This window comes from Muscardinus avellanarius, assembly GCF_963383645.1.
Source record: "Muscardinus avellanarius genome assembly, chromosome: 11".
Classification (NCBI taxonomy): domain Eukaryota; kingdom Metazoa; phylum Chordata; class Mammalia; order Rodentia; family Gliridae; genus Muscardinus; species Muscardinus avellanarius.
The window spans coordinates 41,499,899-41,527,316 of record NC_137797.1 but is presented as its reverse complement, the minus strand read 5'-3'; the positions used below and the strand labels follow the sequence as shown (position 1 = coordinate 41,527,316).

The window sequence follows — 27,418 nt, the reverse complement described above, 5'->3', positions numbered from 1 at the left end:
TTTGAGCATCTACTATAATATGTTCGATACTGAGCCAGACACACAGCAATAGAACACCTGAGACAAGTTCTCTTCCTTCATGTGGGACATAATGTGATAGAAGATAAAATAAATAGAAACAACAAAATAAATATTATTTAAAATAGGTCTGGGAGTATAGCCTGGAGGTAGAAAGCCTCTGGTTCCACTCCCAGGACCACCAAAAAAACATTTTATTTTGTGAGCAATAACATGCATGATAAAAAGTGAGGAAAGGAGATGAAGAGATAATGAGGGATGGAACAAATATGTCTTTGGCATTCGTCTGGATCATGTAGCAGCAGAGGTCTCATGAAAAGAGGCCTAACTGAAGTAATGGAGGAGCAGAGGGAAAATCCTAGGGAGGAGCATTTTGAAAGAGGAGTGAGAGCAAGCCTTGAGGTGGGAATGAGCTTCAGTGTTTGATGAGCAGGAAAAAGCCAGAGTGACCAGAAAGGCTGAACAAGAATAGGAGTAGAACAGTAAGGGAAGGATCAGGAGAGATGGGGAGCGCTGGGGTCAGGTTGCACAAAGTCCCCAGGCTGCAGGGAAGCTTAGAATTTTATAATAAAAGAGCAAATCATTCTTATAGGCGGCGAATGTCAACCATCTTTCCAGTGTTGGGTGGTGGCATGCTGGTGTGCTCTTCCTATCTTGAATATAATCGGGGGAGAGGTGGAACATTCAGCCTGCAATTCCTGTTCCAGTGGGGCAGCAGGTTGCTATCAGTGGTTGACTTCTGCCTGTGGGAATCTGGGTGGTGAACAACTCGAGGCTCAGATCTGAAGTCTCCCTTAGACAGGGCTTCGGGATGTTGCCTAGTTTGGTTCTGCCAAATCCTTGAGACTTGAGACAGCCTTTATCTGAATGTGGGACAGGATTGATTTCCATATCAGGCCTTGAACTTGTTCACAGGTCAGGTAGTGAGACAATTTAAACTTGATTTGGAGCCAAGAGTTCTGAGTGTTCACCATTGAATGTCTGTTGACTCCTATCTGAGCTCCAATCTTTCCCCTGAATAATACCTGGATTGGTTAAGGATTTCAGCACTGAGCTCTTTCCTGAGCATGTATAGAACCACTGTTCATCGAATTTACATGAAATACATTCATTTTATTTTCTTGTGGTACTGGGGACTGAATACAAGGCTATTCCTACCTCTGAGCTACACTCCCAACCCTATTTCATTTATTTTTAAATTTTGAAACAGTGTCTCATTAAGTTGCAGAAGGCTTTGCATTGCTAAATATGGCTCCAAAGCTTCAATCTTCCTATCTCATCCTCCCAAGTATTGGGTTTACAAATAGATTCACTTCAATTTTTTAGATATGTTTTCCAGTTTTTTGTTGTCCATGTGACTGTTCTCTAAAATGACCAGAAAAGCTCAATAAAAAAAATGTTTTATTGTTGTGCACCCTCAAAATGTAAGTGCAATTTTAAGAAGGTTCTGAATAATGTGAAATATAATCAAAGAGGTTTCTGAGCAACTTCACACGACATTTTAATTTATTTCATTTTGTTTTGCGCATATTTTTTTCTTTTCTCCATAGAGAAAACCGAATGCTGGCCAGTTAACACTTTGCCAGTGCGCTTTTAGTCCTCATTCATGTTGTTTCAATGTTGTCTGCTTTTTCGTTTCAGTGGTACTTTCACTTGTATTTAAACTTTGATCAACTTATTTTCTTATGATAAAGTAATGTTATAGTTTGATTTCCCAATAGTAATTATAACATGGTAATTTGTTATTTTGGCCAGGATATTAACATTGAAAAATGATATCTGTCTTTGTGGAAAATGATATGGTTGCAACTATTTTTTTGTTTCTTTGTGTTTTTGTGAAATAGAGGACTACACAGAAGACATTGCTATGTTTGCAAATAGTTGGTCGGTGCAAACATCAAATGACCTCAAATGTGTACCTATACCCTCGGACTTTCCCAATCCATGTTCCAGTGGAATGCCAGCATTTGAGGTAAATTTGATATGCAAAATTTAGGCATTTGTACATAATACATATATTATTTGTTTATTTAACATTATACATTTTAGTGCAGATAAAATATACTTAGAAATACTAAATCCAGGAAATACAATTGCAACACAGATCAACTTTAAGATTATTTTAAGCCGGGCATGGGGTACATGTCTATGATCTCATTACTTGAGAGGCTGATACAGGAGGATCTTAGATTTGAGGTCAGCTTCAGTAACTCAGCAAGGCCCTTAGCAACTTATGAGACCCCATTTCAAAATAAAATATAAAATAGGGCTTGGGAGTTCAGAGGTAGAGTGCCCCGGGATTCAATCCCTCGTACATACCACATACACAAAAAAGATTATTAATGGTGACTGTAATGAGTTTTATAAATGTAATACTCATCATGAAAAATATGTAGTTAGAAAACTTTTGGTGCAAATTCGTAAGTATAAATTACCTTCTCTTTCTTGGTAATGGCAGAGAGACTTGCACATCAATCAGTAAAACAAAAAATATATATTTATATATACCACTCCTATCACTGAGTATGTTCTAATGACTGGATTCTCCCCCTCCCCCAGGCCATCTTCTTCAAGTGTCAGATACTGTTGCAGTTTCCATTCCTGAGCTGCCATGAATATATTGATCCATACTTGTATATTGCCAGCTGTGTTAATGATCTTTGCAAGTAAGTGCCATGATTAGGAATTCTAATGAAATTTTCTTTATGCAAAAAGGAAATTAAAAAGCATGCCTGTAACTTAACACTTGCTGCAATATAATGGAAATGTACAATCTAAGCTGTACTAACAGCCACTGAAAGCTTGCTGTATACCAGGTACTATCTAAAAGTTTTGAAGAGCAGCATGAACAGAAGACAGGGATTTTTTTTTTTTTTCGTGGTACTGGGGATGGAACCCTTCTACATCCGGGCTACACTCCCAGACCTATTTTATATTTTTTTATTTGGAAACAGGGTCTCTTAAGCCAGTGAGGCTGGCTTTGAACCTGCGCAAGCCTCTAGAAGACAGGGCTTTTAAACCTTTTTGTGCCATTAACCTCTTTTGAGAATCTAGAGATCGTCTCTAGACTCTTTTTCAAAGTAATGTTTAAAATACACAAACCACAAGATGATGAGGGAAACAGTAATGAAACAGTTTTCAAAACAGTAAATAAAATGAATTTCTGATATATATATATATATATATATGCTTTTGAATATATGTTAAAGATCTAATAGCTACTGCCTTTTCACATAGTGATGAGTATAAACAATATTTTCTGATATCTGCAACCATTGTAATGGAAAATGAAAATAAGAAAATATTAAAAAATGAGATATGAAACATATAGGTAACAAACTCACAGATATTGGTAGGAGTGTTTGGCTGTGTTGTCTGTTTGCATAACAGAAGGAAATGCTGTTTCAGGGGAGATGCTTGTAAGTAAACATGGAGTATTTTTCCTATTGAAGGTCACGAAATCCTGTATGTTATTCCAGGTTAAGGACACCTAGAATAAGTGGTTATCTAGGTAATAAATTCATCATCGTGTTTTGTTTACCTTTGAAGAATTTATAATGAATTACCCATTGTTGAAGTGAAATTGTTTTTTAATTTTTTCAAAAAATTTTAAATTATATGTGCATATTCATGTTGAAGATTCAAAAATACTTCAAGAAATATTAGTATGTTCTACATAGTTTGTGAATCTCAAGAACTATAAATGATACATTGAAACTTTTTAAGAAAAGACTAGACAAGTATTTTATTGAGTAAAACCACTTAAATGAAATCTCAGGCAGCTTCTTAAGAGGTTTGAGATTATCAAAGATACGATCAGAGAAAAAAAGTTGGAGTAGTATATATTTGTAACCACTCTTCCTTAATTAAATTGAGATTATTTTAAAAGTAATGAGTACAATGGCATGTTATAAATATTAAAATGAGCTTATTTGTAATACCTGTTAATATTCAGTACAGTTTACTTGTACCTTAATTTGTATGAAGAGCCTCTCAATTTCAGGGATTGTTGAACTCTTGCTGAAGCTTTGAGATAGCTGCCCCCCTTTCTAAAATAGTGGCTAATGATCTTACTGTACATTTTCTTTCTCTTTCTTTCTTTCTTTCTTTCTTTCTTTCTTTCTTTCTTTCTTTCTTTCTTTCTTTCTTTCTCTTTCTTTCTTCACACTGGGGATAGAATCCAGGGGCATTTTACCTCCAAGCTACAACCCCAGCCCTATTTTTTATTCTTTATTTTGAAACAGGGTCTCACTGTTGCAAAGAGCCTAAGTAGCCGAGGCTGTTCACAAACTGTGATCCTCCTGCCTCAGCCTCTCGAATGCTAGGATTACAAGTGTGCACCACCAAGCCTGGCTTTTTAATGTACATTTTCAAAAATTCTTTTCTTTGCTGGTTTTATTTTTATTTAAGAGCTACTGGTTGTATCACTTTATTTTCTCATTTATTCTCTTTTTTGAAGATCCTTATGGGTGGATCAGGACCCTTATTTTCCCATATATTTGGAATTTAAAATGTGCTTTTCCCACAGTGATCCATTCTTGGACCATGGTGCAGTAGTCTTTTGAACTACTGTGTTATGGATTTGTTTAGCACCTATTTCTCATGTAAGCTGAGATGAGTTATCATTTGGTAGGTCCAGGAAAGTCAGTCTTGATTTACTAGCTTACGATACTGTTTCAGCTGCTTCAGTAGCCAAAGTTAACAGTAGATTAAATGGGATGTTTATATTTCTCTCATATAGAAGTTCAAGCTGGTTAGTGCTTTTGGACTGATATCATGGCTCTGCTCCAGGAGTTTCCCATTGACCCCATAGTCTTTTTGCTATACCATCCTTTTGGCCTAGTGTGTTATTCTCAATTTTGTAGCCCCGACTGGCTTACCACTACCATGGACACATTTTAGCCCTTAAAAAGGGAGAAAGAAAACAGAGGGTGGGAACTTTTGATACTTTTGTTAGCACATTGTAATTATACTCAGAGTGATGTTCAAAGAGATAAAACACATATTTATACAGCACTTGGTGTATTTCCTTTTGTGTCCCACTCCGCTCTTCAGACCTCCCTGATATCTTCATATATGAACACAGCATTATTTAAACTGTTTTCCTGCCTTGATTCTCTTTGCCCTCTCCCCGCCTGTCTCCCTGAATCCTCTTCCACTATTCTACTGGTCTCTCTCATCATTTACCTAAAGTGTCCTAGGCTTCCTATTTTTTCTCTGGCTTCTATATATGGGAGAGAATGTATGATCTTTGACTTTCTGAGACTGGCTGATCTCACTAAGCATAACATTCTCTAGTTCCATCTGTTTTCCTGGAAATGACATAATTTTGTTCTTTTTTATGGCTGAGTAAAACTCCATTGTGTGTAGGTACCACAGTTTCTTTATCTGTTCATTTGTTGGTGGACTCTTCATTTGGTTCTATAATATGACTATGGTGCATTGTGCTGTTAGAGACATGGATAGGCCTGCTTCACTATAGTATTTTTACTTTAATTATTTTGGAAAGATGCTAAGTAGTGGTACAGTTGGGTCATAGGGTGGTATTATTCCTAATATTATGAGGAACCTCCATAGTGATCGCCATAGTGTTTTTTTTTTTTTTTTTTTTTTTTTACTAATTTACACTTCCACCAACAGTGTAAGAGAGTTATTTCTCCACATCCTTGTGAGGCCTTATTATTGTTTTTACTCTTTATGATTGCCATTATAACAAGTTAGATGGAGAGCTGACATTTCTTGACCTGGAAGTTTCTACTTTGGGCCAGAACTTAAGAAAGTTCATGACCACGCCTTGAAGAAAGGGAAGCTGTCATTGCTGTCTCAGCTGGGCAGCCATACACCCTGCAAATATTTGTGATTCAACTACTGAAAAGCAGAGGAAGTGGGGGACAAAAATCAATCTCTGGCACATCTACATCATGTGATACTTCATCATTGAGAAATTAGCACCTGTAGTTTTACAATTCTGTTATCTTTAGGTTTTGACATTTGAAATTTTGGTTTCTCCAGGGCAAATAAAAAGGCAGGATGTAGAAGTACCTTGTATTGGTTGAAATTAGCCGACATCTTCAGAGCTATGCTGGAGATGGGAGGCTGGGCTTGGGGCAGAGCAGCCACAGAACAGAAGAAAGGCATCATAATTGAGTAAATGGGCATTGACAAATGCAAGCGGGAAGCTGCCCAAGTTAGCCATTCACTTCCCTCATTCAGCACTCGACCTACTTACAGTCTTTCTCCTATTCAAAAGGAAATAAATTATTCTCTTCATTTCCTGTATTAGGGAACTGAATCACAGGGATCCTGTACCATGAGAATGAAAATGTGAATTGGCTGAACACAAATTATTTTTCTGCTTGGGTTTAACACTCCTCTTTTGAGCATCTATTCTGAGCTGAGCATTGTGCCATACTCAGAGAAACAGAAACAATTTAGACATGCTATCTGTCTTGGGAACTCAGATTCTAGTAAAACAGAGAAGTGGGTCTCTAGTAATGACACAGAGCTCTAAATGCAAAGGGCTGTGGTTGTGAGAACTACTGACTTCATAGAGCACCTCCAAGACTCCTTAAAGATGACATTTGAAGTGAAACTTGAAGGACGACATAATACCAGTCTTTGAAATTGGGCCTTCCTGTTTTTGTCTTCAAGGATGCCAAACTTAGCAGCAAGGAAATTATTACTGTTATTTAATGCTCATTTTCCTTTAGAAGTTAACATCCAAGATGGAAAAATTAGCTCACTTCCTTTCAGCAAGTTGGGATATCCGTGTCTTTCTTGCCCAACTGTAGTGAATTTTAATGAGGTGCCGTATGCCATTATGCCTAGCATGGTTCCTTGAGTGGCATAGAACTTAATAGATAGTAGGCAGCTTAGTATTGCATTGGGTTGGAAAACCAGTAATCATTTATTATACTTGCTTTTAAAACTGCCATTAATTGTAGGAATATGAACATATTTTAAGGTAAATCATAAACTTAATGTCTTTTCCAGCACTTGAACATTTTTTGAGCTTTTACTACTTTTCTAAAAGACTTTTCTTGTTTATAGTTTTAGAACTTCCTGACTGACTTCTGAAGTTTATACGCTCGAGTTCTTTTTTTTTTTTTTTCCTTTTAAAGCTCAGTTAATCGGACTAGATAAGTGCATGACTCCAATTACAGTAGCACAGGATAAGAGCAACTTGAGATGGTGTCTTTTGCAGTAGAGAAACTGAAAATGTTAAGGTTTGCAAAAGGGAACATTCTTAAGGTTGTTATCGTGGAAGATATTTAACTATTTAACTTTGAGTTTGCATAGGGTAGAAAAATAAGCTCACTCACTACCTTGCTATAAACAAGGTACCTTGTTAAACTGCTTTGGGAACTGGCAAAGCCCATAAGAAATTATTGGTTGGGGAGCTCCTAAAGTGATTATAAGAAAATAATTAGAGATTATTTACTGTGGGAATGTTTAAAAAATATCCCATGTTAGTAAAATAATTTAGAATCTTCTTTTAAACCTTAAGTTAAATACTTTTTATTAAATCTTTCAAAAATTCTTAAGAGCCTTTATTGCAAAGGATTGCTGAGGAGCCATCAAAATACTCTTGAGTACTTCAGGCAATGGTTATAGCTTTATTTCAATATATGGGCAATCAAGATCATAATGTTTGAATGTTTTTAGAATTGGTGTTTTTTTTCTGGGGTAGAATTTTATCTGTTTTAATGGGATCTAAATCTTATCTGAAGTTAATCATTATTAAGTTCTAAAGGGTCTGGGATGCTTGGGGTAGGATAATAATATATATACACAAAAAGATTCTGGTAGGAATTTCACAATTAAAACAAATATTGAAAGACTTTGATGAAGATAATATTATCTGGGCTTATTTATCTGGGATCCCATGTTTGTGTGTTTTCTACATTGTTTGTAACAGGATATATTATGAAAGACTTGAATACAAACATCAGTTCATATTGGAATATTCACTAGGCATGCATCGATTTTTGGAGCCAGTCTCCGTAGAACAGGGCATGTGAGTCTTTCCTATGTGATCCTGGCTCTGTCTTTTCACTTCCTAGAACGGATGATGATGAAACTTACTGTCGAGCAGCCACCGAGTATGCTAGAGCCTGTTCCCACGCTGGCTACCCCATTCAAGACTGGAGAGATGACTTTCCTGCGTGTAGTATGTTTTTCATTTTGCAAGCCTTGTGCGTTTTTTGTTCATTTGAGTCTCATCCTGGAACTCAAAAGTTACTAATAAATTTCAAGAATTTTTCATTGGGGCAGTGGTATTTATCAACTTGCATATTTTGGAAAGTTCTGTCATTTTTTTGAAAGAGAGGTATATAAAATAGACTCATGACTCCCCTGTTCTCCCATTTTAGTTGATAAATGTGATGATAGCTTTGTCCATCGTGACTGTATTAGCTGTTGCCCACCTACCTGCACATTTGAGAAGCAATGTCTTGGAAGTAACCTGCATTGTCTTGATGGATGTTACTGCCCAGATGGTAAGTGCCTGGTGAGGGAACCATGTCTGCACTCAATTATCTAAGGATCATGTTTTGGCTTCACTTTCCTCTCCCAGCATGTCAGAACTGTAGGATTTAAAATTAGGAATTACTTTAGTATATGGATAAGCATTTAGAATGAACACTGAGGAGTTACACAAACCCTTTTAATTTTGCAGATTAAAAATGATAGATTCTTCCAGGCATGGTGACACATGTAATCCCAGTAATTGGCAGGCTGAGACAGAAGGGCCACAGGCTCTAGAACATCCTCAGCAACCTAGGAGAGATCCTGTTTCAAAAACAAAACAAAACAGAAAAAGGGCCAAGGGTATAGCCCCTGGGTTCAATACCTAGTGCCAACAAACAAACAAACAAACAAACAAAGAATCCCAGAGATGTTAAATGATTTTTACCAATGTCATATTCTTAATATAATTGAAGATTACTTGGAAATAGATCCATGTTTTTTTTCCTATAAAGTCTTGCTATGAAAAAGCCTAATTCAATACTGTACACAGTATCTGGTTCAACCTCCTTTATTTGTTAGAGAAGTAATAAAAAAAGGGCCACTGAGATGGACCATTGAATATCAGGCCTGGCTCTTTATTATTTCTGTTAAAATTCTATAAATATCGCTTATCTTATAATAAATAGATACTAAGCCAAGATTATACTTCTTCCTTCCATCTTTCCCTTGTTTCCAAAAATTCAAAGAAACACTGTTTAGTTGTTTTTATTCTGTATAATAAGTCTTGAGTTTCTAATATTTTTGTGCATGAGGTGCTGGGATTTGAACCCAGGGTCTTGCACATGCTAGGCAAATACTCTACTACTGAGTTACATCCTCAGCCCAACCTTGAATTTTTATGAAAAGTCATGAAATGAAAAAGTTGAAACCCAGTCTAATAGACCTTCATAAGTAATAGATGACAGAGAGCCAGGTTGTTGGTATCCTTCTTGAAAGTAAAGGAGCTTATATTTCAAGCACCTAGTGTAAACAGGTGTTCAACAGATGTTGGTTGACTTACAATATTTAAAAAATGCAATCTTTATTGCTTCTTTTGAGAAAGTGATAGATGTATTTCTTTAATAGGCCTCATAATGGAAAATGGGACTTGCATCTCTTTGGAAAATTGCCCGTGTAGTTTTCATGGATTAGCTTATGCAGCTGGTTCAAAAATTGAACAAGAGTGTACTGAATGGTATGTGATCAATGTGCAGCCATTTAGTTCTGTTTGTCTAACAACTTTATTATGACTGATGTTCAAAATAATACACTTATTGTGTATTTTCTCCCCAAATTCTGACATGCACTTTGCATTTTACTTATAATGTATGGATACTACCCATAATTCCCTCTATGACATGCTTCTGATGAGACTGTTGTTTTTACTTATTATTCATAATCATTAATGTGAATATAATTGTAATTCTAAAAACTTGAGGATATTCCTGGGCTACCTTGTTGGGTATCTTAAAAAGTGGCTCTCTAGATTATCAATGTGGGCCCATTAGAAAGACTTAGAATTTTTATTAAATTAGCTAATTAAAACTATGGGTAAACATGAAAGCCCTCTACCACAATCATAAAAAGAACCAGAAATCTACCTATTTGGCTCTTTTCTCTTTCATGTCCATGTGTTTAAGAGAAATACAACCATGCTCTTCGATGCTGATGTTGTCAAAGACCCTGTTTCTGTCCTCTCAAATGCCTGTCTTTGTGAAGGAGAAAGCATCTATCTTACAGAAGACACCTCTGTTCTCTTGTAAATGTCTGATGACATTAAAAAGAAATACACCATTGATAATAATTTAGGTGATAGCCAGCTCAAAGTTATGAATCAAATTTTGGTATAGATATTTTTCATATCAGATTTTTCAGAACCTATATAAACAGTATATTTTGATGTATTTATCAATATATGTAAATATTAATATGGTTTCTACATACGAGTAGACTAATATTTTTATAATTTCATTTAGTGTTTGTGTTGGTGGAGTTTGGAACTGTACTGAGCATGACTGTCCAGGTAATCTCTAAAATGTTTTTGAAGAACACATTTTAATATTTTTAAACTGGGAAGGAAGATAGCTCTGAATTTTGTAAAAATATCTCATATAAAACAAGGACTTGTAATCCCAGCATTCGGGAGGATGAGATAGGAGGATCAGAGTTTGCAGACAGCCTCAGCTTCTTAGTGAAGCCCTTTGCAATTAAGTAAGACCCTGTTTCACAATAAATAATAAAAATTAGGGCTGGGGATATAGCCTGGATGTAGAATGCCCCTTGGTCTCATCCCTAGGACTGCAAAAATCAAAACCAAAACCACAAGGAGTATAATAGCAAAAACAGTCAAATTTGGTCAAAACTTATTAAAATAATGTATTATAAAATCTAAAAAGCATTTGAGAGAGTTATTATTTAATAGATATCAAAATAAATTGAATAACTAATTGTATAATTTACTTTGACCTAGTACATTTTCATACCAATAAATTTTAACCACTTTAGAGGTTTTTGATATATGACTATTTACCCTAAATTGACTTCCTGCCTTTTAAGAATTAACATAATTTTTTCTCTTCCTCTTCTTTCTTCTTCTCCTCCTCCTCCTCCTCCTCCTCCTCCTCCTCCTCCTTTTCTTTTGGTAGTTCAATGCTCTGTTGTGGGTGATTCTCATTTCACAACTTTTGATGGGCGACATTATTCTTTCATTGGCATGTGCCAGTACATCCTTGTGAAAGGAACTGGAAAAGATAAGTTCACAATTACTTTACAGAAAGCTCCTTGTGAACAGGTAAGAACAACATCTGAAAAGGACCAGAGGATATTATTTTTTCAAAACTTAAATTTCATATCTAGATTAAAAGTGCTAATATGAATGAATATAGTTATGTTCTTCAAAACGAAGACAACAGTAACTATTAAGATATACTACTACTGTTATATTCCACAAAAGAAGGGAAGTACTGGTAGTATTTCATTGTTTACGTGATGTGCCCTGATTTCAGAAGTATTAAGATATGAAAACAAATATATCTTAGTTGAGATAAAATACTATATATTTAATTGAATTTTCTATTTTAAAGTGCTATTTGTATGTATAGCTTTTTGACTATTTCATGCACGACTGAACAATGGTTCTAAATTTCTGTTTATTCTAAACCAGCTAAAGTATAGAGATGATTTTTGACAGGATTAGATAGGTTTCATATCATTCAAAACAAATATGAAGAATTTCTTAATATGTTACAATACTTATTTCAGATATTTTTTGAAATAGTAAATATATCATTTCCTTGTAAGTAAAGAAACTAAAGTCTTTTATTTATCTCTGACAATTTTTTAAAAACAACTTAAATTTCTAATTTTATCCAGTATAAAATAGTTATTTCCAATAAAAGATTCAAACTACTTTATTTACTTTTTTTCCCATGTTGGTTCTTTCATTATAGTTCAGGTGAGTTTGAATTAGTTTTCTAATTAGAATCCTAAATCTCTTGGTTATTTTCTTTATTTAACTCTTATGGCAAATATGCCAGTTAAATAAATTTGTAGAGATATTTTAACATTGTGCTATGGAAAAACAATTATTGACACATTTCTGAAAGCATTTTATTTGATGTTTTATATAAATATATGCATGTATATGGCATTTTAATGTATCATAGAAAATATACTGTATTAGGAACAAGGCCATATGGAATAGATTATAAAATAGCTATTTTATCCTATTACATATAAGTGATATAATTTATATATTCCAGAGATTAGTTGCATGTATTCCCTTTTTCCTTTCTTTTCTCTTTTCTCTCCCTCACCTTCTTCTATCTCCTTTCATCTTCCCCATCTCCTTTTCTTGCTCTCATTCATTTCATTGATAATTTGTTTTTTATGCAGAACCTTGGCTTGGTCTGCCTTCAGTCTATCACTCTAATTCTGGAGGATGATTTTAACAAACAAGTGACCCTCAGTAGGGGAGGACAAATCCTCACTAGTCCTAACCAAGGTTCCAATCTCAAAGGTAAGAAGCAACGATAATAGCACTTGTCTGTACATTTGAAACAACAGCAAACACAACCTAAGTGGTGTCTTTTTCCATGGGCTGACTTCCTAATATTTATTAGTTGACTGTGTTACCAGCTCTCCAGAAATAGAGAAGACCACAATGTTCATGGGACCTAGTGTTTAACCTCAAATGACCTAGAATTTGGAAGGAAGAAGAGGGAGTTGCTTACAACAAAATTGATAAACTCAAAGATCTGCATAGGAACTCTGGAGGTTTAAGCCTACCCATCCCTGGGAAGGGACATGCATGAAAGGTCAGGAAAGTCTTCCAAAGGAGGTGATATCTTGCTCAGTATTTGCACCTAGAATGAGGATAGGCAAAGTGTTCCACATAGAACAGGGAGGTATAGTCATGGGCACTCTGTTTAGGGAGAACTATAGTTAGTTTGACATTGCTACCACATGGAGAGAGTAGACTGGTAAATGTCCTGAGATGAGATTAGCAAAGTACATGGGGATGAGACTGGAGAAGCCTTGTGTACAGAGCATTAGACAAGGAGTTTCCAGGGAAAGGCTCTGTTGATCCCTGCATCGCAGCATACTTGTCAATAGCATTATCTTTCACTCTCAGAGTGAAAACATTCATAAAAAACTGACAGCATATTTGGAAAACAAGTCATCTGGACTTATTGATAAATTCTTTTGGGGTTGGTTGAGAAGGACAATGAGGGGAATGGAGTGATCGAAGAATGATTCTCATATTTCTGGCTTTACTAACCAAATGATGGCAAAAAGTGTGATAAGGATTCACGAACAATAAAGAACAATTATTCAGATGACAAAAGCTATTGGTTCAATGTTGAACACAAGTTTTTTGTTCTGAAGGTGTCTCATAATTCACTTCTTACCAAGTACTGAGCTATTTTTGTTGACCGTTGCAGGGAAGAAAAAGGTTTTGTGGAAAATGACCTTTACTTATTGGATCATGACCAATTTGGGGAACACACACACACACACACACACACACACACACACACACACACACACACCATTATTTGAAATGTCTGCGTACTATTCTTTTAAGATGCTTGCGAATGGAAATTATGTGTTGACAACCTATCAAAAATAGTTTTTTTTTTTTTTTTTTTTTTTTTTTTGCAGGTCTGGGAATAGAACTCAGGGGCATTTGACCTCCGAGCTACATCCCCTGCTCTATTTTTTATTCCTTATTTTGAAACTGGGTCTCACTGAGTTGCGGAGGGCCTCACTAAGTAGCTGAGGCTGTCCGTGAACCGCGATCCTTCGTTCTCAGCTTCCTGAATGCTGGGATTACAAGTGTGAGCCACCACGCCCGGCTTCAAAAATAGTTTTTAAAGTCCCAGAAAGTGGGAGAGAAGAAGGAAAATGGCGGGAAGTAAGCAGTCATAAGAGGGCAAGTTAGCTGGAGCACAGCAGAAACTTTGAACCGGCCTCTACTGCTTCTCAGAGTCTTGGAAGAAAAGGCCTAGAGTTTTGCTGTAGCATTCCAGAACATTGCCAATTAAGTCTCACAACTAATTTATGTATGTCCTTGTCCTGCAGGAATTGTTGAAATTCAAACTCTGTCATCCTTATTTATTCTTCTAAAAACCACGTTTGGTTTAAAGATCCTGTTTGCTATAGATGGGGAAAGGATTTATATTCAACTCAGTAGTGCATGGAAAAGAAGAACATTAGGTCTGTGCGGCACTTTTAATGGGAACATAAGGGATGATTTTCTGTAAGTATGATTTATGTATAGCCAACTTAGTTTAATGACTGGTGATTTAGAGAATATAAATTAATTAAAAATGTTTACTTAAAGGAGCTTAGCAGTTATTGTTCCAAGAACTTTACATGGATCATTATATTTTAATTGTATAGCAATACCCTGATTAGTGTCTTTGTTTTATAGATAAGGAAAGAAACCAAGGCCTCAAAGTAGCACATAAATCTTCTAGGGCTCTTAGCTCACATCCTGGAGCTGGGCTTTGAGTTGAGGCAGTGTGGCTCATCTTGTGGGCTAACTGCTACCTGTTATTTTCTCCTCTGTCACCTATCAAATATTTACATTTCATTTTTGAAAACTTAAAGCCTTTAAAAAAATCCTAATATAATCTTGTATTAGTGGTAGTAAGTTATACTTTAAATTTATTAATATCATTTGGTATTAATGATAGCTCTAAAGAACAATTTGGTATTGAAGTTAATTGTATTTTATGGAAGTTGGTGTTCCTTTGGAAGAAAAGCAATAAAATACTTCTTTCTGAATAGATAAACAAGCAGTTCCTAATTTAGTATAGATGTTTTGGGCACCTGCTATTTTTCTAAAAGCACAGTGGGAGCAATTTAAGCAAGATGACATTTCTTGTCCTCAAGAAGCTGGTGTGGTAGATCAGGAACAGATCAAAACCTTTAAGAAATATGTGAAATATAAAAATGTCAAATTATGGTGGTTGTCAGGGGCGGGAGTGGATGAATGGGAGATGTTGGTCAAAGGGTAAAAAGTTTCAATTAGATAAGACAACTAAAGATCTCTTTGCAAAGCATGATATCCAGAGTTAATGTATTATATACTGGAATATTGCTAAGAGATCAGATATTCAATGTTCTCACACAAAAATTTCAAGAACATAAATTACATGATGGATATGTATAAATAGCTTAATGTAACCATTTTCACTGTGGATCTACATCATCAAAACATTATTTTGTATATTGAAAATATGTACAATTTTTATGTCATCCATACCTTAGTAAAAACAATTCTAAGAAATATTTAATACTAGAAAATAAGGTATCACCAATAAATACATAAAAATAACAAGGTAATTTTTAATTTTTTTTAAAAAGCTAAGTGCTGAGCTTTGTGGAGCACAGCAGGAATTTAGAGAAGGTCATTATGAACCAGGTGACCAGGGACACTTTATAGAGGAGCTGATCTCCAAATGCCAGGCTTAAATAAAGAAGACTTACATGTTCTTCTTGGGGTTCTTCTTCCTTTCTCATGAACTTTTGGTTATTGTTTAACCCAACTCAGATATTTGCTTTTAAAAGCTAGTTTATAAAAGAAATGGCTAGTTTATATTCCACTAGAAAAAATTAATCCTAGCTGTGTTATCTACGAAAATCCATCATTTATCTGTTTGGTTTCCACACAAAACCACAAGTGCTATGAGACCAAGGATCGTCCCTTTGGTCCTCGCACTCCTAGGAATCTTGTGTATAGTGGAAAGGCAAATTGAACTGAGCAGAACCTTTAATATGGCATCAAAAATTTGGATGGGCTAAGAGAAGTGTCATTTAAAATAAAAAAAAATTACAAAAGGGTATTTCTTTTATCTTATCTTCTATGTGATTAATTTGCTTTTAGATAATTTTGTTTTGTCTTATTTACTGGTAGGTCAGAATATTAATATCTTTATCACATGTGCAAACCAGAAACTATATTAAGAGGCTTGGCTAAGACATTCAGAAAAGACATTAAGCCTGTTTTTTCTGCCTTGTTTGTCAGAATGGGCTAGCAGTCAATGTTTAACAGATGGCAGATCTGTCTGCCACTTTCTAAGGCACCAGTCTCCTCCATGCATAAACACTCAGGCACGATAAGACGGAGGGATAATGTTTCAGAGTTAGAGATAACTTTTGAACAGTGTTTAGCTTTCTGACTTAAGTAGTTAAGATTCTTCACTCCACAAAGATTTGCGAGTTTGAAAACACAGTGTAATGGAAAAAAATATTAATTGAAAGTTTATTTCACATGCCTTGATATAGTAAGTCAAATATGGTGCACGAAAAGGCATTTTTTTAGATGAAACACAATAAATAAATGGGTCTACATTATGGCTCCTAATTCTTTTTTATTTGTTGTTTTAAATAAATGAAGTAAAAGAGCAGGGCTCTAGATCATTTCCTCCTGGGAAGCCTGACAATGCTCATCATTGAAAACTATTATGTTATCCTTGGGAAGGGAGAAGAGGGAAGCAAAGGGAAGAAAGAATAAGAATGCAGGTCACACAGCTCCTTGGAGTCTCAGTGTCTTCATTTGAACAAAATGAGATTTTGTATTAGCTCTTTACACTTCCAGAGTGGTTGGACATGGAGGAATAGGAAGAAGGAGATGTATGGGCACCGGGATGAGCTTGTTGGAAGGCTTGTACAGCTCCTCTCTCCTTCCCTCTGAGTTATCCTTGTGAGGAACTCCACAGAGTTGCAGATGACTGAGCTAATTGATTACTGTAGTAGTTAACCTATTTGGACATTGTCTGGAGCTGAGGCAAAGCCTACTCTTGTAATTGTATCAATTAATGGTGTCAGGGATTGTGGTACTGTCAGGCTTCTTGTAGGAGACAGAGGCCACCTTAATTCCCCCTGTAAGTGACTTTGACAGTGTCTGGCACAATGTTCAATAGGGATTGTCTCTTAATGAATGTTGAGCATTGAATGAATAAATCTTGATGGCTATCAGAGGTGGAGTTGCATATTTGGCTCCTAAACAATGTAATGGTTTCACAGCCTGACTGCAGAAGGGGAGATTTTTTTTTTTTTTCATTTTGGTTTGCTCAGGAAACTAAAGAAGTAAGCAAACATGGTATGAAGGCACTTCCTTTGATGAACGGAATCCTTTACCCCATTTTCTCTCAATTTTCATTGGGTTGGTTTACTTGCTTTCTGATGGCATCTTAGTATTTCAAGGCTCACAATGGAAACTGATATAATTAACTAAAATATATATTTTTAGACATTTGTGTTTAGCATGTGAAAAATCATGTGAATTTCCACACCTATGTCTTCACATGTACACTAAACCATACACACACACACACACACACACACACACGTTGAGGTTTTCACTGCATGAGTGAAGTTTGGTTAACACAGTGAGAACTGGATTTGAATATTGGCTTTGCCATTTATCAGCTTAATGAAGTTTAATAATTCTCTGAGTCTTTGCTTTGCCCACTCTATGAAATGGGAATAAACTGAGATAAAGGTTAAAGAAAATTATAGATGCCCACAATTTGACACACTGTAGACTCGTAATAACAGGAAGCTAATAATACCATTATATTTTTAAAAGCTGGTAAAATATTTCAAGTTCTAAGATGTGTGTGTACATTATGAAAGATTGTATTCTCATAAATATCTGAAGAGCATGCACCAATAAAATGATCGATAGAGACTAAGATAAATTTTCTCTGTGCTCTCCAGTTCTCCATCAGGCATGATAGAAGGTACCCCACAGCTGCATGCAAATGCATGGAGAGTCTCCTCCACTTGTTTTGCCCCTGTTCACGTCCCGATGGTAGACCCCTGTAACATTAATCAACAGAACAGTAAGTTATCCTTTTTGCATGTAAACTTTGGGGAAATGTTCTATATAATTACCATAGTTTTGTAAAATTGTATAGTGATTTTAAATTCCAATTTTCTTCCATCTGATAAAATCAGTGTCATTACTCTTATGCTTTTAAGAAATTGCCTTAATATTTACCCCCTTTGTAACCAAGTTTATCCAAAAGGAGAGAAAGTGACTATTTTACTTATTCCTTTGTATTCACAAATTTACTAGCTTTGTTTAGAAGTCACTTCTTACCAAATGTTGGCTAGTGTTTTGGAGCTTTCAGAATATTTAAATGCTAAAGAAAAGTCTCTGGAAAGACTCTAATAATGATGCTAAAGTTCTGGGGTGTTGAACTTCAGTTCCAAACTGATAACTTAAGTGCTTCTCTTGTTTATTACCATCCCAGTACAAGTTCCTACTTACAACACATATTATTACTGTTCCATTACAAGTTTCTACTCACAGCACACATTATATTGTCAAGAGCAGAAAGCCTGTCACTCAAGGAAAGTTTTTGTGCCAGTAAGTTGGCACCAATTTTAGATGATTATGTGCCAGGGTTCCAATTCACAATGTCAATGCAACTCACATGCCAAAAATTTTTGCTGTTTCTTTTTTTCTTTTCTTTTCTTTTCTTTTTTTTGTTTTTACTAAAGCCACACAACTGAACAATAGTAGTGTTCAGTTGATAAAGGCCAATTCATTTGTCAGTAAAAGGGTTTTCTTTTCCTGTAAAATCACTTCATGGGAATAAAGTAATGTGCCTGATTGAATAGATATTTTATTTCAGTATTTATTTAGTTATTTTGGCTCACTTACCATGTTTATATAGTTAATTTTTGTACTTTACTAATATTTCTTGAGTATCCATATATAAATTATAGGTTTTGTAGCAGTTGTATGAGAGAGTTCTGTTGATTGCCATATGGCTTTCATTAGTAACTTATATTTTTGGGAAAAAAATGATGTTATTCTTACCATTTAAAAAGATTAAGATAGTAGCCGGGTGTGGTGGTGCATGTTTGTAATCCCAGCATTTAGGAGGCTGAGACCGGAGGATGGCAGTTCGCAGACAGCCTCAGCTACTTAGTGAGGCCCTCTGCAACTCAGTGAGACCCTGTTTCAAAATAAAGAATAAAAAATAGGGCCGGGGGTATAGCTCGGAGGTCGATTGCCCCTGGGTTCCGTCCCCAGACCCGCAAAAAAAAAAAAAAAAAAAAAAAAAAAAAAGATAAGTGGGCGTGTTGGCGCATGCTTGTAATCTCTGCGCTTGGGAGGCAGAGACAGGAGGATTGCGCTGGTTCGAAGCCAGCCTTGCTGGCTTTAGAGACCCTGTTTCCAAATAAAATATAAAATAGGTCAGAGAGTGTAACTCGGAGATAGAAGGGTTTTCAGGAACCTCAGTACCACACACAAAAATAAAAGATAGCTTTAGAACTTGAAAAAATTGCTAACTTCATTGGTTTTACATGAATAAAGAGGGCCAGACTAGAATTTGTTGGCATCGATTTACTACTTTTAATCTCATTCACTTTCTTCCATTCTATCCTCAATATTTAACTAGTCTTATTGCTTTGTTTCTTATTTGATTTCCTCCTTTGTAATGCAGCAACCTAATTTTTAAAATATATGTACAAATTTAGGGAATGTTTGTTGATAATTTCAGTTTCCCTTTGGTTACTTCTTCAGTTTTCTCCTTTATTATATGTCATTTCACTATATTTTATATTACTTTCCCCCCTACATTCTATGTCTTCCATGATGTGTACCTTAGATGTTATCTTTCTTTACCTTTGCCATGAATGATAGATTTCAAAAAATACTTTGAATGGGTAAATTCAGGAAAGAAAGGAAAATAAATAGAAAATAATTATGATTTGGATTCTGAAAGATATTTTTTCACAAAGATCTTCTTGAGTTATCTTTTATTTAATGTCAGGGGAAATATATTTTGGTCTACTAATAACTGGGGCACATTATAATAACCGTATTGGTGCATTATTTTGCACTTTTAGGATACTTGGGATTAAGGAATATGTATTCCAACAATATATTGCTAAATTCAAATGGCTTGGGTCCATATATGTATGTATATCTAATACAAATATATAGTATTTAGGCAATTGCCATGTTTCATTATTATTAATAAATATGTTTAAAATTTTTAATAAAATAGGCTCAGTATAATTCTTGAATAAATGAAATAACTGATACTCAGCAGCTTATATAGTCTCTCAAACATGGTAACAATATGAAGATTAACTGATTATATCTACAGGAAACCAATGTAGTCTAGGTGCATTCCATCAAGGAACTGCAGACCTGGCCTTGCCAGCAAGATAGGATCTTGACTATTTTGTCAAACACTGTTCTGTCAGCCCAATAAAGGACCACATCTGATCAGTCATTTTCAAGGGAAAAAAAAATCAACAAATTTCATGTGTCTACTTAGATCTGCCTCAGAACTCTATAATGATAGTTATATTTCACGGCCTCTAACCTATGTTCCAATGTCTAACTTCTACTCAGTATTCCTTTATTATTGCCATAAGATTCATTATATGGGATTTTATTCACTTTTATTATATATGGATGTCTAGAGAGAAGCCTCTCAAGTATTCTCCAATTCTTCATAGCAGATTTCCCCAGAAATTCCTTAGACACTGGGGTTGTTGAGGTCATAACCTCTATCAACCCTTCTGTTAGCCTTGTCATTCAGGTACAAAACATTTGCTTCGCTGGGCGTGGTGGCGCACACTTATAATCCCAGCATTTGGGAGGCTGAGACAGGAGGATCATGGTTCACGGACAGCCTCAGCTACTAGTGAGGCCCTTTGTAACTCAGTGAGACCCTGTTTCAAAATAAAGAATAAAAAATAGGGCAGGGGGTGTAGCTCGGAGATAGAAAGCCCGTGGGTCCCATCCCCAGTACAAAAAAATTGCTTCTCCTGTTGTTATATTGTTGGCTAGAAGACTATAAGATATATGAGGTGCTGTTACTAATATACCCCAAACACAAGCCAAAAGCAACAACAACAACAACAAAACCCTGTGTGAGTTGGACATATTGACTCCCATTTAAAGTAAAATGCCATAAGTACAATTCAGTAAGTCACGACTCTCTGGCAGTTCTGGAACTTGATACTTAGGGGTAAGATCTGGACTATGAAGATGTTAATGGGGCTCTTCATCTGTCAGTTGGGTATGCAGCACACTGTGATGTTATCCACCAGGAGCTCTTTGCTCCTTGCCACATCTACATCAGCCCCGGGCTGTACTATCAGCTGTGCCGCCACGACGCATGCAAGTGTGGAGGCAGCTGCCTGTGCAATGCTCTTGCTCACTATGCCTACCTCTGTGGTCAGCGTGGAGTGCCCATCGATTTCAGAGCTCAGATCTCATTCTGTGGTGAGTATGATGGCACCCATAAAGATGACCAAGTAGCCCTCTGGAGACTTTTATGCTTGTACTTATCACTTTTTATTTTTTAAATCCAAAGTCAATATTGCGTGAAAGTTATTGGAATTATTCTTCCAGTGTAAAAACACGAAAAGCTCAGTTTTCTAAAGCTGGGGATGTGTTGGATAAGACCAACAACTTTTGACTATATTTGCTAAAAGCAAAATAAAATCCAATTATGTTTTGACATGTGCACCAGTAATAATTTTTTCAAATTTTTATCCTGGAAATGTCATATCTAAATAATAGAAGGTATGGAAAAGTATTATGTGATAAAGGGACAACATGATTGATATATAGTTGAAAAAGTGTATTATGAACGAGGCAATTATTATTTCAAGTTCTTGGAATTCTAATTCTCAGTTATAGCATCTATTTATCTCAATTATGATAGATGATTTTCTTGTGTGTCCTATAATTTTTGTCAGCTTATGTTTATCAGGACTCCCCACTAGAATCTTTTGTGACCCAAGTTTTGGGGTACCACTCTGTCTACCTCTCCATTCCTACAGTATTTTCACAAAGCTTTTTCCAGTTACCCCTGGGGTTTTACTAGCTAGTAGTGATGGTCATTGCTCAGTTTTGACTTTCCAAGGTAAAAGTAATATAAATATAAAACTAATGTAAATGTGTATACCAAATATCTCTAGCATGTTAGTCTATGGTTATGATTTCTTCAAGGTTACTTTATTTTATCACCGACTAACAGTCAGAGAAGCTTTCCTGACTTCTTTGTATACTATGAGCAGCTGTCATCTAGTCCAAGAGTTAGCACGCTACAGCCTTGGGCTTCCTGTGTTTTTCTAGATAAAGTTTATTGGAAAATGGTCATGCTCATTTTTTACATGTTGCCTTGTGCTACAAACACAGAGTTGAGTAGTTGTTGTAGAGACTATGATCCTCAAAGCTGAAAATATTTGCCATTTTGGCCCCTTACTGAAAAGGTTTTGGCTTTTACTTTAGTCCTTCTTTGTTAGCCAAGGCTGTTACATGCTATTCTTTGACCATTTGAGTTAAGGGTCTCCAAACTCCTCACTTAGTAAAGGAGCAATTTTTTCCCCCATTCCTACATGGATTAAACCCATTACTAGGATCAATGCTTGCCTCCTCTACTTAAAATTCAGGATTTAATTTTCCTCCTCACTCCTCTTATCTGGGGATGTCCTCCATTTTGTTCTCAGAAGGTTAATTATGTATTTAAAATAATTTTAGTTATCTTTTATCCAGTATTTTAGGTATTTGTACAAGTGTGTTTAGATTATTTAAGTTTACCATAGCCATTTTGGTCTAAAGAGAAATTGAAAGCGTTTTGAAAAATGTATAGACATGATTAAGAAGGCAAAAAAAAATTATAAGGTTATATCAATAAAGTCAAATTTTATCTTATTTGTAGAAGACTGAAAGTTTACCTAGGTTTAGAGAATGCTTTAAAGAAGATAATAGTACAGAAGTACATAGATTTAAATTGCAAGGACACAAAGTTAGGCAAAGATCCTTATGCATTCAATTATAAATGTTATCGAATGTCATACTTATCCATATTTCAAAATGGAAATTTTGTTCTTATGTTTCTACTGAGACCAAGAATCCTTTATTTGCTGGCATAAAATTCTGTTATAATCTTTGTTTATTGATACAATGTAGCTTTGCTGCATGAGTTTTGTCTACAGTGGCCAAAGTGAGCCTGTCACGTTGCTGGGCCCCATTCTCAAGCGACCATTCTTTGTCCTCAGCCGTGGTGTGCCAGAAGGGCATGTTGTACCATCACTGTTCCTCATTTTGCCGCCGTTCCTGCACCTCGCTCTCTTCACCAGAGCAGTGCAACGATGACTGTGCTGAAGGCTGTAACTGTCCGGAGGGCAAATTCTATGAAGACACACTTAACTTCTGTGTGCCCATGTAAGTCTCAGAAATGGCTGGCTGGCACGCAGTTGCTATGTTTTTCTTCTTATAGGTCAAATGGCCTTTCGTGCTTGTTTCTTTGACATTTTTTAATACCTTTTATGATTTTTTTCCCTTTGTGCTGTGTATATTCACAAATAGCCACAAAAAAGAGCTAAGGAATCCAATGGTTAATCCTAAAGTTTATTCCTACTTGTTTTTACCATGTCCAAAATCAGTCACAGGGCTTATGTTCCACTGTCATGTAGCAAATTTTTAGTAGCTGAATTGTTAAGTCTGTGAGCATTATTTTCCATTCTCACATGAGGTCAAGGCTTTTTTTACTCTATACTTAAAACTAAGTGATGTGTCGGTAGTGTTTCTCTGAAGTGTATGCAGTGACTTTTCTTATGACTAAGCAGTTTGTCAGTTGTATTTTAGAAAACAAGACGTGAAGCTATACAGGACAGCTTTTGCCATTTATATAACAGGGCTACGTGCAGTTCTATTGAATAATGACAAATTTAGCTTGTGCCTTATGGTGACTAAAATAGCACAGTGTCTGCTTAAATTTTAGTAGTTTTGGAAAGAATTTATATCCTTTTTTATTTACTTAATCTTTTCCCCCCAATAGATATCACTGCCGGTGTCATTATAGGGGCAGTGTTTATCAGCCTGGGGAGCTCATCCCTACGCCCTCAGGCTTATGGTAAGTTTCACTGGATATATTGTATACGTGTATTTATCACATTAATATATATACTTTGGAATGCCTGAACTTTGTATTCATAGTGGCAGAAAGGAGTACTGAATTTAAGTGTCACAGAGAAACTAAAACCCTTTCATTAATTTTTTTTTATAGACATTAGGGGTGAGGTGAGCATTCAAAATAATGTACACTAGTGAGGATTTTTATTTTCATGGTTTATATATTGCCTAAAAATAGCAATTCTAAGATAGGTTTGAACAATGACACACACAGAAGTAAGTGTACCTCCCTCTTTGTGGACATCAAGCCTAGTAATGATAACACTTAAGTGTTACCCAGTTGTGACTAGCCTGTTACATTCCAGTCACAACCTGCCTAACGCAGGCAGGTCCCTGTAGCAATGCACATTCATCTCTATGAAACTCCTATCTGCCCAGGTGCCTGCAACATTTCCAGACCTATTTTTATGTTTTCTTTGGAAACAGCCTTTCACTAAGTAGCTGAGGCTGGCTTTAAACCTGCACGATTCTCCTGTCACAGCCTCTCAAGTACTGGGATTACAAGCGTGTGCCACCAAGCCCGGTGTAATTTATTTTAATTTTAATTTTTTATAAGTGGAACATATTGAAAGTGGTGTACATTTAGATTGTGCTTCATGCCCTTCTCCCTCCATTTCCCTTCCCCCCTCCCAATAGAGAGTGTCCAGGTTAACCATGTTGTATTTATGCTATTACACATATTTGTATGTAGCTCCTCCATTGAACAACCTCAGCTTTCTTCCTCTCCTATCCTTCCATTCAAGCTTTGCTGAGATTTCCCCTCCATCATCTGGAGTCCCTCTCGTATTACCGCTACTCCCTAGCTTGGACATATTAGAGAAAACATATGTCCCTTCTCTTTCTGTGCTTGACTAATCTCACTTAACATAATGTTCTCTAGTTCCTTCCATCTTCTTGCAAATGCTATTATTTTATTTTTCTTTATAGCGGAATAGAATTCCATTATGTGTATTTCCCATAATTTTGCAATCCATTCATCTGTTGATGGAGATCTAGGTTGGTTCCATATTTTGGCTATTACAAACTGTGCTGCTATGAACATGTGTATGCATATGTTAACGTAGTTCTCTGATTTCAACCCCTTTGGAAAGATACCCAGGAGTGGTATAGCCGGATCAAATGGTGGATCTATTCCCAGTTTTCTAAGGAATCTCCATACTGTGTAATTTTTTTTTTTACTTCTCTCTATTGCTGAATAAACCAAGCCAACAAATCCCCAAGAACTTTAGATTTTACTTTTCTACATGTAGCTGAAATCCATTCTTTCTTTCCCATCTCACCACCTTAGCAATGTCTCTCATCCTTTCCTCTCTTAGCATTTTGAAATCAGTTTGGTTTGTTTTGTGTTGCTTACAACAAAGAGTCTGAGGCTAAACACTTCATGAGAAAAAGAGACTTCTTTAATTCGCAGTTTGGGAGGCTTAAAGCACTGTACCCACCAGGCTTGTGGGGAGGTCCTCCTGATCACCTGCAGGGAGAGTGGGGATAAGAGGAGAGAGGAAAAGCAGGGACAGAGTTTACATGGTGAGATGGGAAGCTAGAGCAAGCCCAGAGGCCAAACGTGCTTATAACAACCCACTCTTGTAAACAATCCAGTCGTGAGAGAGTGAAAACTCACTTAGCACCAATCCCTTCCCCAGGGTGGTGCCCCTCTGATGGAGGAATCACCTGCCTTTTGGCCCTGGCTCTTTAAACCCTATCTCCCCACGTCTCTACACTGGAGAATGAGCCTCAACATGAGTTTTGGTGAGGAAAAAATCATATTCAAACCATGGCAGATCTGACTATCCATCTTCTTACAGGAGTTTCAAGGTTAATTTTTCCTGTACATTTTTGCCTTATGCCCTGACTTGAGAACCAATTTGTGGGAATGATGTGACTCTATCTTCAACACTGCTGCCAGGATGACTTTCCTAAAAATCAAGACAACCATGTCACTCCTCTGTTTCAGGTCTTCAGTGGCTGAACACAGGGATAAAATCTGCCTCTTTAGCTGTCCTCATCTTATGGTTTACATGTTTCCACTGAGGGTTGGAGCCTTCCTACCCTACCCATTTTACCATCTCCAACCATTCTTCAAAACCATTCTGGTTTTACCATCTTTACCACTCCGATGTCATTGATAACAGATTTAAAATTAAAAAAATTTTTTGTTTGACTCCTTCTCTTAAACATATTTCTATGTTGCATGTGTCACATTGCACTAATTATTAATTGTATATTTTCCTCTCCTAGCAGAATATGAGCACTTGTGTCAAGATTATTTGTCTGGGCCTCTGTATTCCCATGCCTCTCACAGCACCTATATCTTTTGGAGCAAAACATGTTAACCGATAACTGTTTTCAAATAGGACCTACCTAAGGGCAATAACTTATTTGTAACAGACATGAGGGAAATAACCTTTGTATTTGTACCCAATCCTTTCATATTACATTTTTGTTCAAAGCCAGAAACAAACAAACAAACAACAAAACACCTCCCCCTCCACCAAGGTTTGGGTTCATAAATTAACTATTTCTTTACTTATAGCCAATGTTCAAATGGGACTGTGCAATGTGATGAATCAGCAACGCCCTCTGCTGGTGAGTTCCAGATCAGTGCAAATGTTTTCCTTGGGAGAATTTGGCTCTAATGCTGCCCTGAGTCTGGCAAAATCATTATGCTGTCATAGCCCTCTATGCCATTGCCTGGATGTACCTGTGAGGGTGTTTCCTTAACAGTGCTCCAGAACTTCCTAACCTTCATACACTGTGAATTAGCATATTTGTAGGACAGTTTGGGATGAGAAGGTAAGGCTGCCCAGACTAATCAGCTCAGGACCAGGGCCTATATTCTACCTGCCCAGGGCCACCTCAGGTGCCCTGAGGGCTTTAGGGATATTATCCAGAGACCTGTTGTAATCAAATGGTGGGTGAGAAATTGGAGAATTCCATTGTTGACCAGCACTACTCAGATTTTAATGTGCATAGAGCCAGCCAGGGATTTTCAAAAGCTTTGGGGAAAAATAGATTAGCCCCTGTTGAGCCTGTAGTTATATCTGCTTATGTATTTCTGCAGTACAGTGAGGACTGATGAAATAATAACTCAGAAGTAAAGAAAGATCTACAAGTATCCTGTGTTTGTTGTGGCACTGTAAAAGTTTAAATATATACTGTAATATTAGTCCTAAAATTTATAATATATATTTTAGTTAATCAGAATATTGTTTCTTGACCTCAGATACTAATACTATATACTAATTATATACTGTATGGTGTGTAGCATATGTATATACTATATAACACAGTATATCTACTATTTACTATGTCATATATAGTATGTCCACTATATACTATATTATATATTGATTACGTAGTTATTTTCTGATGGAAAGCATCTATGGTTTTCTAACTCAACATAAGCTTTGGAAGCTTTCCTGA

The 27,418-nt window shown here is 36.1% G+C and overlaps 1 protein-coding gene across 2 annotated transcripts in view; it reads left to right on the top strand.

Annotated features, from left to right (window-relative positions):
• Nucleotides 1–27,418, top strand: part of OTOGL (otogelin like) — a gene marked incomplete at both ends in the record, with an annotated part of 138,688 nt that overhangs the window by 27,475 nt on the left and 83,795 nt on the right. For both annotated transcript variants that reach the window (XM_080706671.1, XM_080706670.1), the window contains 14 exons: nt 1,863–1,990; nt 2,578–2,684; nt 8,082–8,188; nt 8,391–8,516; nt 9,613–9,721; nt 10,503–10,549; nt 11,172–11,317; nt 12,421–12,544; nt 14,110–14,287; nt 17,758–17,882; nt 21,089–21,298; nt 23,083–23,248; nt 23,865–23,939; nt 26,529–26,581. In XM_080706671.1, coding sequence (XP_080562797.1) covers nt 1,863–1,990; nt 2,578–2,684; nt 8,082–8,188; nt 8,391–8,516; nt 9,613–9,721; nt 10,503–10,549; nt 11,172–11,317; nt 12,421–12,544; nt 14,110–14,287; nt 17,758–17,882; nt 21,089–21,298; nt 23,083–23,248; nt 23,865–23,939; nt 26,529–26,581 — 1,701 coding nt within the window. The remainder of the gene's footprint in view (nt 1–1,862; nt 1,991–2,577; nt 2,685–8,081; nt 8,189–8,390; nt 8,517–9,612; nt 9,722–10,502; nt 10,550–11,171; nt 11,318–12,420; nt 12,545–14,109; nt 14,288–17,757; nt 17,883–21,088; nt 21,299–23,082; nt 23,249–23,864; nt 23,940–26,528; nt 26,582–27,418) is intronic.